Genomic DNA, 16,644 nt, shown 5'->3' with positions numbered 1-16,644 from the left:
ACAGTCAATAGTCAATTAAATGAATGAATCAAAAATAAACTCCTCCCATGATTATATTATATGTAATGCCTGAATTGAACGCTCGCCCGACATATGGAACACGCAATCAATATCAAGCACACGCAAACTATTCAGACTAGCAAAGACGTGAAAATATTTAAGTTACTGGGCATATGAATATCCTTGTAGCTAGTGTCTTTCAAAATAATTGTGCTAAGATTACAATCTTTACAGGTGTGGACATCGCTTATATAAATCATATAAAAATATTATGAAAATTGGATCTTAAATCTGTCCTCAGAGACAAGGTTGGTCTCTGATATATATGATGATGATTGTATGTACTGAATGTAAAAAATAGTTTTCAGAAAGGCTACAATTACAGATTACAAAGAAAATAAAAAAGTGAAGTTAGGTTCAGAAAAATTAAATATAACGTTAAACAGCACGTAGGTTTTGGAATATTTTTATCTGTTTGTGTGATAAATATAACAAATAAAGACACACCTATACAAGTTACATAACTGTCGAGTGGACGATCAATCAACAGCGTTGTGGTTTCTCCAAAGGTCAGCATATCCAAAAATGTATTTTTACAATACCTCCAAAACTATGTGAAGTATAAAGTTAAAACAGTGAATAAATATATGATAGAAAGTATTAATTGAAAAAAATATTTCAAAAATATATTTTTTGAGAAAAAATATTTTAGAATTACTGTATATGTTGCACCTGTTGAATGCTGTACTTTAAGTGATAAATATTTTATTGTAGAAATATATGTTTATCAATCAGGGCAGTCGGACATGAATGGTCTCTGAAAGGCTGTCATTGAAAGCAAGATACATGTAACCTATAAAATCCGCCATTTGCATTGTACTTTTGGTTTTAAGTCTTAACATTTGGGCAAAGTAAACAAGGAAAACAACTTTCCAGGGGCTATCGAAGTCCTACTTGCCCTTCATTGATAAACATATTTTGTTTCTGCCGTGATAAATTTACTTAAAGTTCGGATGTACTAAGGTTTTTTTTATAAAAGTATAGGTAATTGTTTAAAATATTTTTTCTCGATAAATATTCTTTTTTGAAGTAATTGTTATCAAGTAATGCTTCTATCTGTTTATCAATTATATACTTTTGGATCTATTGGGTTTTCCATCGGTAATTTCCTTACATTACTAATTAACACCTAACTTTAAGTATGGTTTTCCTACTGATTCTATAAGCAATAGCAAGCTAATATTATTTCTTACAAAAGCCTGTTAAAAAGGATTACACATGCATGTTAATTAAAGTTAGCATTTTGCAAATTCTACGGAATTTATTTAAGGAATGAAGCTAATTTCAACCTTTGTGATACGATATAACATAACTTGGGGCAGTGTACGCTTTATAAACCGCGAAAGCGTAAACTGCCCCAAGTTATGTTATATTGTATAATATAAGTTGAAATAAGCTTCATTCCTTATAATTTAATTTCAATGTACACAATTAGACAATATTCCATTTTTTTCCTTCGGGAAAACGCTTCAAATATAGTATATTTTAAAATTAACGTCAAGCGGAGTAATACATGTACGTTTTTTGACGTAATTCGTTGTGACGTAGGCAAGTTATGTTATACAAAATGGGTAAAACCGTTTAACCAATCAAATGACGTGTTACAACTGAAATTAAATTATAATAAAATATAAATTAGCATCGAATCAAAGTTTGTCTGACATGTATATTCAAATTGTAAAGCAATGATTTTAAGATAAAACTTTTTTATGCATGCATTTGAGGAATAGTAAAGCTAGCATCACTCTACATATGGGTGTATGTATGAAAAATGCATATGTCGAGAAGCACTTTTTAAATTGTAAATCATTTAAAACATTCAACAATTTTCAACTGAAAGAATAATTACCTTGCAGAGTGTAGAGCAAATTTTTGAAGGCGGTTGAATTTTTCCTTGCAATTTGGTTCTCTCTTTCACAGTATTTTGTGTCAAAATTCTTTGAACTATTTTGATTGAAAGTCTTTTTAAAAAGATTTTGCAGTAATATGAATGCTCCGAAAAAATCAACTTTCTTTTTTTGAAATTCTTCCTCCTTAGAGAAAATACATAAATTTCAAGGTTAGTTACTGGCTTTACTTTGCCTCAGCCCTAAATAAATAGACTTAGATTAAATTTAAAGCTAGTTTTGATCTGTTTGTTGTATAAGGACTTTCAAGAAGTTAATGGTAATATTAGATATTGATTTGTTTTGTTTTAGAAACAAAACCTCTATAATGGAATCCTACACTGATAAATAAACGCATGATATGAAAAGTGGACATTCATTCTCTCTGGATTAATGTTTGAATTGTGTATGATTTATTGAAAACCAATTAAAATTTGAAACTGAAATTAAAAATACTTAACAAATTAAAATAAAAATTAGATGTATTTCTTTAATCAAAAGCTGTTAAATTTTACAATTATATTATTTCTAGAAAATTAAATGTTAAAAAAAATGTGGGTTAATAAAATACATTGCATCGTAGAGGTGGAATTCCTTAGGACGACGAGAAGGTACTTTTTCTGGTCAGCGTGTAATTTCGATTCCTTTCCCCAGTCGACCTTTTAAAAATACCTGAAAGTTGTTTAATCGCTATGGGTACACCTGTTTAAACCCGCGAATCATACTACCGAAACCGAAACCCAGACATCAGAGGTGTTTTTGATTTCCTCTGTCAGCTCCTTGTAAATAAAAGAATCGCGTTGAAAATAGAGAAATATTGAAACGAAAGTACATGATGTAGAAGATCTTTTTGAAAAATAAAAGGACGATGGTTTCTTGGTTTCATCTCCTTCTTATAATTTGGATCTTACAGCAAAAGGCAGAAGGATCACATTTCCGTGGAGGAATTTTAATGTGGAAACCGACAAACAATGAGAATGAAGTGAGTACAAGGTTACATTCCTTTATACGGTCTACATGTAAAGTGTATTACATTTAAACAAGATGCGGAAAAGTATTAAGATGTGCAGCATTTTTGCACGAGCATCGCATAATTCGATCAAAAAAAAATCACGAAAAGAAATATTAAAAAAGAGAAAATGTTCAGTCCTTTCAGTGTTTATCGAGAACATAAATAAACAGAGAAATAAAAGCGAATATCTGAATTGGAATTTTCTGTCATACGATATCCATTGAAATATGCCAAGATTGCACTCAAGGACACATAAAGCTAGTGAAGGTTATGGATGAAGTAGCGTTTGTAAACAACAGTTACACGAATTAATAGTAAATTCTTGTTTGATGAGCGAGCAAAAGTACTCTAAATGAATGTAGTTATACAGCATTAAAATAATGCGTAAATGCTCATTACATGACACACGTTTACAGAGCGGTTCAAGATAAACTGTTGTTTATGCAGGACACAACTAATTTGAAAACAATATCCTCCGCAGAAATGATAATTTAAATAGGAAATATTTCAGTAAGGCTATGTCACTTCTGTTGACATAATGTAACCAACACGAACGGTGGAACCTATACACTTTATGATTTTTATGCCCCCGTAATCGAAGATTAGGTGATATATCTATTAAGTTTTGTCCTGTCCTGTCCGTCTGTCTAGCTGTTCGTCTGACAGGTGTATCTGTTTGTCTGTCTTTCCACAAAAGACTTATTCTTGTCCATAACTTTTGAGTGGGTAGAGCTATGGCTTTCATATTTCACAAGTGTATTTCTTGTGACAAGGCCTTTCTTTGGGTAGCACCAAATTTGACCTATTGGCCTTGACCTTTGAGTTTGACCTAGTTTTACAAACAAACCAAACATTAATCTTGACCATAACTTTTTATTAGTTAGTGCTAGGGCTTTCTCACTTCGTTTGTGTATTTATTGTGACAAGATCTTTTTTGAGTTCTACCAAATTTGACCTTTTGACCTTGAGCGTAAACTTAGATTTTGACCAACTTTTAAATCTTGGCTATAACTTTAAAACAGTTTGTACTTGAGCTTTAATATTTCACAAGTTTTCTTCTTATGACAAGGCATCTCTCTGGATACATAGTATTTTGGCCTTTTGATCATGACCTTGGAGTCTGACTCGTATATCAGAAACTTCAGCCTTGGCAGCATGCTGCCATACGGAAGTATCAGTGCTTCACAAACAAATCTTGATTTTTAGTTTCCTTCAGAGGTGAAATTATGCTTATGACTATTATTTCCTGGTCTGACCTTTTCATATATACATCCACTAAATATTTTCTCCTTTTATTTCCTTCTAATAAGAAGACCGTTGCCGTTTATCAGTTTATAAACAACAGTAGGTATATCACCGGTGCAGATTTCTTGATTAGTTGCTTTTCCATCAATGAAACGTACTATGACGTACATATCAATAATACAATAATAAATTAATCCTTTTAGTCCTATTTTAAATGATTATTTATATAGATTAAGGAAATTTTCAGTACCAACTTTTATTCATACAATAATATATTGCCCTTATTTCATTTTACTGTAACAAAAAAGGGAGTACCATCCGGCCTTTCAATAAACGTTTTCAACAGTAGAAGCTATGTTTGGAAAAAAACAGGGAGGCCCCCTGCCCTCTGTTGCTATGTACCTGACGTTAATATTTTAAATCTCGCTCAATGTGAAGCCATTTTGGAGGAAAAATTGTCATATTGACTACACTGAAATTAAGTTATAAGGAATGAAGTTATTTAACCTAGGATATACGGTATAACATAACTTGGGGCTGTTACGCTTTTTAAAATGTCTCAATGCATAACATAGGTAAAAATATGCTTTCTTCCTTAAATATTTAACTAGATAATGGTGGATAGTATCGCTGCTTAACTTTCTTTTCGTTTAAGTAGGTTCCATCCTGAGCTTTTGAGCAGATTTTGGTCAAGGCTTTTATTTCTTAAACTGAAATTCTATGTCATTTTTTAAGTTCTAACATTGAATATGAGTTCAATAATGCAAATTGAACTATATCAAATGAAGAAAACCACGATAAAATTCTATTCAAATAGGATTAAGCCCTGAACTATATTTTGTGTCGGAAGATTTTTTAGAAGAAAATGTTCAGTTTTTCCTTTTTAAAATATATACAGTACCATTAGTTAAGATTCTTATTATTCCATTCTGGTTGCACTCAGAGCTGATTTTGGGGGTAAAATCTTTTATGCTGGTTCTGAAAAATCTATTTCATTATTTCATATGAATTTTTTCATTATATTGTGATCAATATAGTTAATATATTTTGAAAGTCCAGAGAAAAATTGAGCCAATTTTAGCATAAGAATTAACACCTTTTAGTAGTAATACCATTTCAATATACAGGTGATAAGAATATATATTGCTGAAAAATAAAGGGAAGCTAATGATTGAAAAAGTTCGTCTTATAATAAAGCTTTTGTTGTTAGGTTATTATTATCATCTTTTATAGTAAGACATCCATATATGGATATAGGTATGTTAATTTTAAGTCATTTTCATTGTTGGGAATATTAAACATTTTCAAAACTGACATATGATTTTGAAAATTTTTCCCCTTAGAAAGGAAGCTATATGTTTAAGTTGGATAGCTCCTTTTATGATTAAATCCCAGTCTTTCCTAATTAAATGTTGAAACTTTCAAAATAAAGGTTTATTCGTCAAATATGACCAGTACAAACTGTACAAACTGAATTTTTTGTCACATTATTTCGAACAGTTTTATATCGAACAGATATTATTTTTTTTAAAATATTGTCGTTCGGTAGAATGCTTTTCATAAAATCTATGCTCTAGGTCATAATTACATTCCGGATGGCATGGAGACGTACGTACAACAGTCGAACAAGATGTGATAGGACAACTGTTGAAGACGGTGGTATCATAGCTAATCTTGGAAATGTGGTGTGCTACAATTGTTCTCCTACAACGATCTCAGATGTCGGAATTGTTTGCACGGATTTTAGTTTACTGGAAGATTGGATGCAGGGAGAGCGAAGCTTTACATATACTTTCCAGAAAAAATCGGCTGAAATTGGGTGTGTATGAAATCTATGAATAGCAAATATTGAAAGATCTTAAAAAATACTTTTATTCATCCAAAGATTTTCAGCCATAATGTATTACAATACAACACAAGTTACATTTAGATATAAAACTTATTAGATTCGAGGGAGGAGATTGGATATCGCTTGTATCTGGGGGTGGAAGCTGGCAAATGCGCACAACTGTTGACCTAAACCGGCGACGAGACACCGGTAAAATTAATTCATCCCCCGTCTCTGCTATGCCTCCAATCATACGTCTACAGCAAGGATGTGAGCACAACATAACTATACCAGGTACTGTTTTTTGTTGTTTGTTTTCTTTTTGCGTAAAAAATGTGTATTAAATGATGACCAGACCTTCTTTCACATTTGTGTGCATATTGTATGTTCTCACAAACATGTGAAAATATAATGAAATTAACTAAACAGCAAACCTTTGAAGGATTCTGATGTATATGTATATTCCAGTTTTTTGTTCAAAATTACTAGCCGTAACTATAAAAATCTCTGAATATTTCTCAAACAAATTTTAGTTTATGACAAAGATAATGACACGGTTCGATGTAGATGGGCAGAATCCTCAAAGAGTGAATGTGCAGGAGTCTGTCGTTCTTTTCCAAATTCCTTTCTTGATGAGGTAAGAATACCAGTTAAAGGTGTTTGAATTTGAAGTATGAACTTGAATATGATATGACTTAGGTATGATACTTTCTGGTATCACTGGACAATTTTTATATTTGTAAGTCTGAATTACGAAATATATTTTACAATTGTAATGCGGTCTACGTACATCCGTTTGTAATACAACATAAAATTTAGTCCTTTTTTGAAAGACAAGTATTTATGGTTTCCTTTTTAGCCATTATGGTTTTATTATTTGACTCTAGATTATTCTGTTTACTTGATAATTATTAAAGGCTTAACACAGGTGTGATCCATTGACGAGGGCGCTTAAATTCTTCTACGACCCTTTATCCCAACTCTGGTGCCAGGGTTTTAAAGGACCGTGTCTTGCTCTATTGACGATTCGTATTGTGTGGATCGAAAAGTAAAATAGGAGGTGCACAATAGCAATATGATAAAAATTCTGTGAAAGTCTCATCAAATTTCATTCAGTGGTATAAAAGGGATTGCGGATAATAGATGGGTACCACAGTACCCCAAAGCGTAACAGACGGACGGACAGATAGACAGACGGACGGATATCCCGATTACTATATACCTTCCCTCTTTTCAAGCGGGGGGAGGTATAATTATGCATTTCAATGTATGAAATAAATGGAGAAAATAACCGTATTCAAGCACAAAAGTCCATTTAACAGTACAAATAGGATCAGAGCAAACACGAACCTCAAAACTTCAGAGGTGGGATCAGGAGCAATAGAAGAGTGAGCACCCCCTGACGACCGGACACAGCAATGGTGTATTATTTGTAATGAACAGGAAATAACCGAAAATTCCGTCGACAATTCAGTGTGTAAATAATGGTCTTAAAATTAGTATGGAAAATTGTTAGTCAGCATTTGATTCGATGATAAATTTTATTTTCTGACAAGCTCATTGTATCGACCAAAGAACTTACGAAATGATGACTTTAAACGAGACTGTATATTTTCCTGTTTCATTAATTTATTTTTTAAACCTCGTTTTAGAAATTGTACATTAGCTAGATCATGTTCTTGTGTATTGAATCAACTGAGAGATATAAACCTCATATGCAGGTGAGGGACGTATATTGCTGCATAAGTAAGGGAAGCTAGAGACTGAAAAGTTAAAAGTCTTCAAGTTCAACGGGATAAATCGTGTCGACGCAAGAATGGAAAGATAAACTTTAAAACATATTTTCTCAAGAATGAAAGAGATACATTGAGACATTTTGATATATAAGCATTCCACTGCCTTGAAAACTCAGCTTATCTAAATCATAGCCACTGGGGTAGGGCAAGATCAGGGTGGTGGGTAGTGATTTTTTTTATGAAGTACTACGAATTTAAGCAGACATCTTAATTTTTTTTAATGTCCGCTAATTAAGAGCAACATAACAACAGCACGTTTATCTAAATAATTATTTCTAAAAGGTGAGGTGACTGAGGTGAGAGATGGGTGTTTTTTGTAACAACATACACCGTTATCTATGGTGAGCTAGAAAAGTTAAATGAATATTTTTATTTTCAGAAACGATGCGAAATTTCATACATTGCCAAGTACAGGACTGGATGGTACGCTGTTGCCATTCAAATTGAGGACTTCAGTCCACTAAACTCTACGCATGCGCTTAGTAGTGTTTCTCTTCAATTCCTGGTGAACGTTTTCTCTTCTGATAAACCTTGCCAAGACAAACCAAAGTTTATTATGCCAACACGACTAGATGGCGCATGTGTCGGTATTCCAATCAATTCTACTTGGACAGAACAAATCATAGCTCGGAGCGGGGCGGATGGAGTAAAGTGAGATTTCTTATCTATAAAAGTACCTTTTGTTTATAATTACTTGAACATTTTAGCTTACGTTCATCAGGTAATTTAAAAAAAAATTTCAGTTTCACAGAAAAGCACTGGACATGTACATAATTTAGCGTATTCAAAATTTAGCACAGTCTCCATGTATGGAGTTGTTGGCGTAATCATGAATTAAATATACATATGCTCGTATCTCTCTATCATGTATTGAATAAAGAAGGATTTAACGCTAAAGTCGCTAAAAATTGAAGCTCGCTTTTTCGTACACATACAGTATTTTTGGATGTAATACTGGGCACAGATGTATATATTTTTATTCTAATTCACATTCATAATTTTAAAATTATATGCCTCGTGTTTCAAAAAGGTCCACATTGATTCTCGATATAAAAGTATTGTGATGTAGATGTATGGGGTAATGGTATTTTAAAATATACTAGAGATCACCACGTTTTGATGTATATAATAATATGTTTTAGCAGTGCTTTCTTTTCTATGACTCCATAGTATCACTGAAATAACCACTGTATCACCACCTGGGCTGACGACCTCAACTCTACAGAAATACGCCATGTCAGGTCGGGAATGGTATGTAAATGTTACCTGGACCCCAACACCAAGTCAAGCCGGTGAAAAAACTTTCTGTTATACTGCAAGCGACTCGGACAGGTTAGTGTACACTTCACACATCGGTCAACAAAAATTCCACTAGTTGTTACTAGTAGAGAACCTTCTTTGTCTATGCAGACAATTTACACATGCTCTATTCTCATTCATTATTGCGTATAATTGCATCTTTGCTTCTTAACATTTTCTGTCTAGCCTTGTGTCCTCTATTTTTTTTTCCAGTTTGGTGTCAGAGAAAACCTGTGTCAAGCTTTTTGTAGGAGGTATTTCAATTTTTGTAATGGTTGCGTTTAGTAGAACATCTACATAATGGAAAAGGGTTTTTAATCCAACAAATTATGGAATAAAGAGTGGGCAAGGCTTCCATTACTGAACATATACACTAAGACTACAATTCTTTATCCACATCTGCTTTCATATTGAAATTTTAACATCTATAGCTTTTTTTCCAAACTTTTTCATAGTGGAGCCCCCTCAAATCATTTCTTATCAGCCGGTTGGAGAAATACTACCCACGCAGAAGTACTTCACCATAAGCTTTGATTTACAGGTACTTATAAAATGTTTTTCGTGATCGCTAGGTAATAATAACATGTGACATAAGAAGAATCAGTAATTATATGATTTAACCCGATTAAGTTACAAAAGTGAAATGTTTCGAAATATATTAAATATGATATGTTTAATTCTTTCTTTGACAAGTATTCATAGTTAACTATATTGGGACACCAGTCGGATATTTCATAATTCGCTTTGTAATTAAGAGTTTCATTTATATGTCAGAATAATTCTATTCAATTTCACACATCATGTATTATACAAAATAATTGGACATCATGTTTTCAGGTCGTGCAACCACTCCAAAGAGCCTTTATTTATTTCTATACTAAAAATGGCAATCTCGTCTCCAAAATCGACGTTTCACAAAGTGATTTAGCTGTATATTCCTTAGATAGCACTGGTTCAGGAAACTGGATTCTGAGAATTTCAATAGATTTTAACCTGAAAGAAAAAGAACATTATTACATCAAACTTGACCCAGGTATATTTTTTCCTTCTGTTTACAATACACCTTTATATATTAGCTTTAATACAAAAATAACACTTTCTCAAACTGTGAAAAAATATCAATGGTGTGCAAAACTCTCGTCTTTTTCTGCCCTTCCTAGAAACTTTATGAAAATCACTAGCCACTTATAGAATAGCGAAAGTTAATAATTTTAATGCCTGTTCAAAGATGATTTATAATTATTGATTTTAATAGTATATTTCATTTTTATTTATAAATAAGAAAAAGAATCATAAGGATCTAACATTTTCGTGATTTAATAGAGATTTATCTAACCATTGGTTTCTTCCACATAAATCAGCATGAAGTTTATGTGTGAGATAAGTTAAGATTGGTAAAGTTTAGTCAATGTCATACGAAGGACGAATAAATATAATATGAATCTCAATCTTTGAAATACGATCATATTCATGCTCTATATAACATTGCTTTTTTTATGAAAGATGGATAGATTAGATACTGTTATCAGTGCGGGATAAACATGTTCTCTTTACAATAAAATGAAAATATGTGATTTCTATGTTTAAAGGTCTTTATTTTTTCAATTACGTAAGCAATACTTAGCGTAATGCTCAGTGGCGCTGAAATGCCATTTTTTTGTCATTTAATGTAAGTATTATTTTGGAATATTTACCAGTGACAAAAAAGATTTGCCTTATGTGACAAATATGATGAGATTCCTCTTCGTGTGCCTTTTGACTTCGCCCTCCAACCTTATATATATATATATATATATATATATATATATATATATATATATATATATATATATATATATATATATATATATATATATATATATATATATATATATAATTTTCCTTCAAACCATAGCTTGGAAGACAATTTCTTATTTGAAATCTAAGGCAAATTATGCATTTCAAATCAGTTATATTTATTATCTTTTCATACTTTTCATCTTGTTTCTAAATAAGACTATTTTTATTATGGATAAGCACTGTACACAAAGTGCTAATCGAAAATCTACTTGATTTGGATCACTAGCTATATTTGTTTGGGTCAATCGAAGTTTCTGTCTGCACATTTAGACAAAAAATGTGCTTTTATATACGTTTTCTTACTGATAATGAAATTACTTCAACCAATATGAGACTTCCTCTTGCTATATTTGAAGATTTTCATTTTTTTGTTTCATCTACCCCTCCATAAACATCGATAGCACGCGTTTTTCACGCATCTAATGGTCATTTTTCGACAAAACATCCTCTGGAATGGACTGTTGACATTATTTCAATAAAACATTTATTGAAATGTTTAATATGAATCTTTATCAAACGTAAGCTATCAAATTCGACCCCAAGGTCTTTTTTATAACCTGGCAATTACATAAAATATGCACCTACCCAACTTTTCCAGAGCTATATTATGTTTGCGTAGAAAATATCCAGAAAGCTATCTTTGTTGTCATGACAGCTATACTTTTTTCGAGTATACATATAGCATTTAGGCCTAGTGCAATATGTACTGTACAATATTTTCTTCCCCAGACTCCTCTTACATTTCAACAATGGCCCAGTCCGTAGGAGGTTCATGTGTCATATGCTCATCTTAAGCATTTTATGCTCAATCGGTGAGTGTGATACATATGCATTTATATAAATTATAGAAAAAGTAGTGTGGCCTCTTGGTAAGTTACTTAGGAGAGTACAAACACACAGGCACCTGACGTTACTTATTTTTCTTTTAATAAAATAAATTATAGGGGTCCCTATTTATAACATTTTGAACCTTTCGTGACAGTATCTTTCTAAATTTCTAATGGAAGCAACTGTAATGACGTTTTTATTTCGTTAATTTATATGTTTGGTTCCATTTTTTCATTCCGGAATAAAGGATTGCTCAAGCATAAATTTCTTCGGGAAACGGGAGGGGGTTACATTGTTGTCCATAACACTAAAAGCAGGGGCGTAGTATCCGGGGGGCCAGGGGGGGGCTGCCCCCCCCCCTTTTTTTCCCAACCTTACTAACACTATAGGAAATGTTAATTGAAAGCCTGGTTGGCCCCCCTACTTTTAGAAATGTACCGAAAATGTAGTATAAGAATTGGTACTAAAAGTAGTTGACACTGAGAAAAAGAAATAGGATTTTCGACTTTGGGCAACTTTTAACTTCCCTTTTTTTTTGCTTGTCAACTTTTTCAGGTAAGTAAAAAAAAATTTCTCTGCCTGGCCCCCCCCCCCACTTTTAAAAACGATGCTACGTCACTGAAAAGATCTCAACACAAAAATCCTATTTTATGGTTGGGGATGGAGTCGGCTTAATTGGTGGACAAGCTACATCCTTCCATATATATTCTCATTTTACCTATCAACTTATGACAGTCATTCATCAAAAAAAAAAACATACCAAATTAAGAATTTTCATGTTGCTCACCAATTTACAAGTAATATTGTAAAATTTTAAAGATCGATTTCAACTCTTAGACTTTACATATACACATGGTTTTGTAAATATTTAGTGGTATATATATGCATTCAAAGTTTTGATTTGATAATTTAATGATTAATTAAAACGCATTCAACTTATCTTAATGCCGCTTCGTTCATTTACTAATTTCAATTCAGCCATATAAGCGTTAAGAAGAGAATGCATGAAATATTTTTAAAAATTTCATGTAATCCCCTAACCTTTATCCGCTTTTCTGGATCTGTCTGTGGGAATATAATGCCATATTTTAATTAAACTTTTATATTCATAGATTCTGTTTCAGATTCTTAGTTTTAAGTTCTGATGTCTGATGATAGTGTGAAAATAGGTGAAATATTACAAAAGTTGCATTATAATCTCTTTATCATAGATTTATAAAAGAGAGAAAAAAAGTGTACATGGCGAGGACAATCACCCGCTCTATGACGGAAAAGTTTTATTTTCTAAAATTATGTTGTAGGTAATGTCATCTTCAACATATTAGATTCATATATTGTTCTGAAAGGCATATTGATTGAAAATTGTTTTTAGACTTATTTAGTCGAAAATGGGTACGCTTATATTAAATGATTCTAGCTATAAAGATTTATTTTTGAATATGAACGGACCAGGTTTCTATTCGAAGTATTGTGTTTAAATTACGGAAAAGTAAATGCATTGTGTTTTTTAATGGCGTCTGAACCCATTCTATCTAAAAGTTGAATATTTCTGAAATGAAAAAAAAAAGTTAGGATAATGAGCATTGATTTATTTCGAAAAATATACAAACAATACAAACATGTGGGCAGGGCATAAATACTCCCCCCCCCCCGGGAATACCAGAGATCCAGAGATTGGAACGGGTGCCTAGAGGAATAAGCATCCCTTGTTGATCGGTCACACACGCTGTGAGTCCTATGTATTGATCAAGTGAACGGAACATTTCGTAATCTAATTTAGTATAAAAACAAAGGTCTAACAGTTGGGTGAGAGAAGTAAGCCAAAAAAAACAACAACCCAAGATAAATTATTTGTCTCAACAAATTCGTTTCTTTTTAAGCAAACTGACACACAAACAACAAGAAGACACCGTAGCATATTGTGGTTAACGCATTCAGTCTTACGCCTATCATGAGTTTTGGAAAAAATTCGATTAGTTTGTGAAGCCCTTTTTCCGTTTTACATACCTTTAAAACATAAGTAAAAAATATATTACGTGTATTTATCAATAAGTTATTTAATGACATAAACTTGAGACAGTGTCTTTGGATTATACTCCCCCTATATACGCCTTCATTCTTCAAGAAGTATTCTACTCAAATCAAACATACCATTTCTGTATCAGTCGTGACAAAACGCAAATCAAGTATAGCACAAACACCAGCAATGATAGCACATTTCATCAAATTCTATATTTATTTATCTCTGTTTGACTTCTTTCGACCGATAAATGTTTCTCTTGTGATAATAAATGCCAATACCTTTTTCAAAACTGTTTAAATCGCGATAATTTTATCAAAAAACAATAAATCTTAATTTCATGCAAATCACAAAAAGGATCTGAAAAAAGTATAGCCATCGCAAAAATATGTTGCAAACATAGTAAAGCATTCACTCAAAACAAGAATAGCCTAATCTCTCTAAAAAGCGTAATTTATAGAAATCAGATGATGTTTCGTGGGTGAATTGAGGCGAAAAGTTAGATACAATAACTTTTACAACAGAATATAGTTAGAAAAAATTAAGAACAATTGAAATAATTCAAAATGAGCGAAAATCCCATTTTAACTTAGTAAATGAGAATGGTATCGAATTTCTAACTTGTTTCAACTCAAAAATTTTCTCAAATAAATTTACATTGATTCTATAAAGGTTTAATAAGTTTTCTAATTTCTTAAAGTTACTTTAACCCATATTTTGCCTGCAGCATTTTCTTTTTTACCCATAATGCATCAGAGTACCCAAAGCAATATAGCAAATGATCCAAATCAAGAAGATTTTCGATAAGCACTTTGTATACAGTGATAAGGTTTTGTTTTTTGTTTTGTGATTTGGTTGTCTTATGCTCATTATGTCAAGTGCAATTTGATATTGATATAGTGTAACAAGCTTTGTAAAATGATGTTTGGAATGTTAAATGGGGAATATGTTTTATTGCATTTTAACAAGATTCACGCTCAGAGTTGAATACTAGTTCCATTGAATGAGGTCACGATTCACTGGATTTAGAATATTAACAAAAAATAACATATACAACTTGCACAAAGATATATAGTATAAAACCCAATTTTTTGATGGGTAATTGTCATGTAGTAGGCAGGTTAGAATTCTATTATGCAGAAATGAGAACTTGATTTTCCAGGTATTGCTAAAGGCGTTTCTGGCTGTGGAGCTGAATCGGCTGCCCTTTGGGATCCTAATAACTGGACTTTCCGCGTCAGTAAGTTCTTATATTTTTACTGGTTTTATAGGATTTTTAAAAGTAACCACTGCGATATATTTCTTTTCTTTTATTGTTTTAGCTGTATTCATATACATCGTACGCGTGGACGTCACTCAAATGTTTGCAGTTAGGAATAGCGATAGGAAAAATGTCTTCGGAACAGACAACTACGTGCTCTTCATACGGCAATGATATTTATAATTGCCACATCATCTTGACAATTTTGCGTACATTTTAATTTTTAAATTTAATGAATGTTTGGATAATAACTGTAATTTGTGTTTGACGGTGTAAAAAATTATACATCGTTTAAGAAAAAACATAATTTTTAAATCAAATCTGATCTGATTTTCTTACTCTCTTGGTTAAACTGACAACAAACAGTCACCTATCCTAATATTGATTAGGATAAGAGATAACGGAAGTCAGAGTAGTGGATTATAATACGTTAAATGCATTAAAATGATGCATGTAACAACTTATATTAAAGAATAACAGATTTATTCTATAAAATATAAGTTGTTACATGCATTCTACACTCAGATACCAACCCGAACAGAAGTTACCATCATTTCTGCAAAAGAAGATTAAGGATTTTTCAATCGCTGTTAATAATCATCCGTTTGAACGATTGATTTTTGATTAAACAATAAAAGTGTGTTTCAAATTGATTGGTCAAGGGGGTGGCGCAGTGCTTAGAGCGTATGCTCTAGGGTCGCTGAATACTAGTAAGGAGCTGAGGGTTCGAATCCAAGAATGGAACGTAGATACCGGTCCTTCCGACAAGACTGTACTCATAAACTAAGATCCCTTGTCGCAGTACGTGTTGGCACGAAAAAGATCCCTCATTGCTCAATAGCTGTATGTACCTAGTGTAGGACTAAACTTGCAGCCCTACGCTGGCAAATGGTGACTTCTCCATATGACGAAAAATAGGCTGAGGGACATTAAACAACAAATAAGCAAACAACACAATAAGTTTGTGTGTGCTATCACTTTTACTATATTATTTTGTTGTTGATCTTTTGATTGATTGGTTGATTGACTGATTGTTGTTTAACATCCCTCTCGAGAATGTTTCACTCATATGGAAACGCTACTACTTGCCGGTGGAAATTTTATCTTATTATCTGCACTAATAGCACTTAAGGAGTGAGGTACCTTTATCGTGCCAGTTCCTACTGCGACTAAGGACCTTGTTTATACGGCCTCATCCGAAGGACCTGTCTTCATGTCTCACAGTTATATTCGAATCCGCGCCTTAAGGATCAACTCCAAATTTAACCACTTCATCACGCGAGCGACTGTTGATCTTTTTTTTTAAAATTCCAAGTTATTGTAACTACAAAGTACATAGAAAAAACAGGCATTGATAATTATTAACTGCATTCCAATCTCCTTTCCGGAGTTTCCATAAAAATCACAAGAAAGGCATAATTAGATAAGGATAAAAAAGACCATCTCTGATTAATCTACTTCGCACTACTCGTATTCTACATGACATGAAATAATCAGAGATGGAACAATAAGACTTTTAACTTTTCAACTGCTTAAATACAACAGCATAAGAATCATTCTGATACATAAT

The 16,644-nt window shown here is 32.3% G+C and overlaps 1 protein-coding gene across 1 annotated transcript in view; it reads left to right on the top strand.

The window, feature by feature from the left end:
- The first annotated feature begins 2,689 nt into the window (after nucleotides 1–2,689).
- The window catches only part of LOC134249283 (uncharacterized), a 30,405-nt gene continuing 16,450 nt past the window's right edge, over nucleotides 2,690–16,644 (top strand). Inside the window, exons 1-10 of the mRNA XM_062731652.1 lie at nucleotides 2,690–2,928; nucleotides 5,781–6,022; nucleotides 6,150–6,325; nucleotides 6,565–6,668; nucleotides 8,207–8,478; nucleotides 8,998–9,159; nucleotides 9,340–9,380; nucleotides 9,582–9,667; nucleotides 9,964–10,159; nucleotides 14,976–15,053. Coding sequence (XP_062587636.1) covers nucleotides 2,815–2,928; nucleotides 5,781–6,022; nucleotides 6,150–6,325; nucleotides 6,565–6,668; nucleotides 8,207–8,478; nucleotides 8,998–9,159; nucleotides 9,340–9,380; nucleotides 9,582–9,667; nucleotides 9,964–10,159; nucleotides 14,976–15,053 — 1,471 coding nt within the window. The 5' untranslated portion in view covers nucleotides 2,690–2,814. The remainder of the gene's footprint in view (nucleotides 2,929–5,780; nucleotides 6,023–6,149; nucleotides 6,326–6,564; nucleotides 6,669–8,206; nucleotides 8,479–8,997; nucleotides 9,160–9,339; nucleotides 9,381–9,581; nucleotides 9,668–9,963; nucleotides 10,160–14,975; nucleotides 15,054–16,644) is intronic.

This window comes from Saccostrea cucullata, unplaced genomic scaffold (genome assembly GCF_032062105.1).
Source record: "Saccostrea cucullata isolate Sc308-1 unplaced genomic scaffold, CSIRO_AGI_Scuc_v1 ctg5009, whole genome shotgun sequence".
In the NCBI taxonomy this organism is placed as follows: domain Eukaryota; kingdom Metazoa; phylum Mollusca; class Bivalvia; order Ostreida; family Ostreidae; genus Saccostrea; species Saccostrea cuccullata.
Note: the sequence above shows the minus strand (reverse complement) of the source record. Positions and strands in the feature narration are given on the sequence as shown.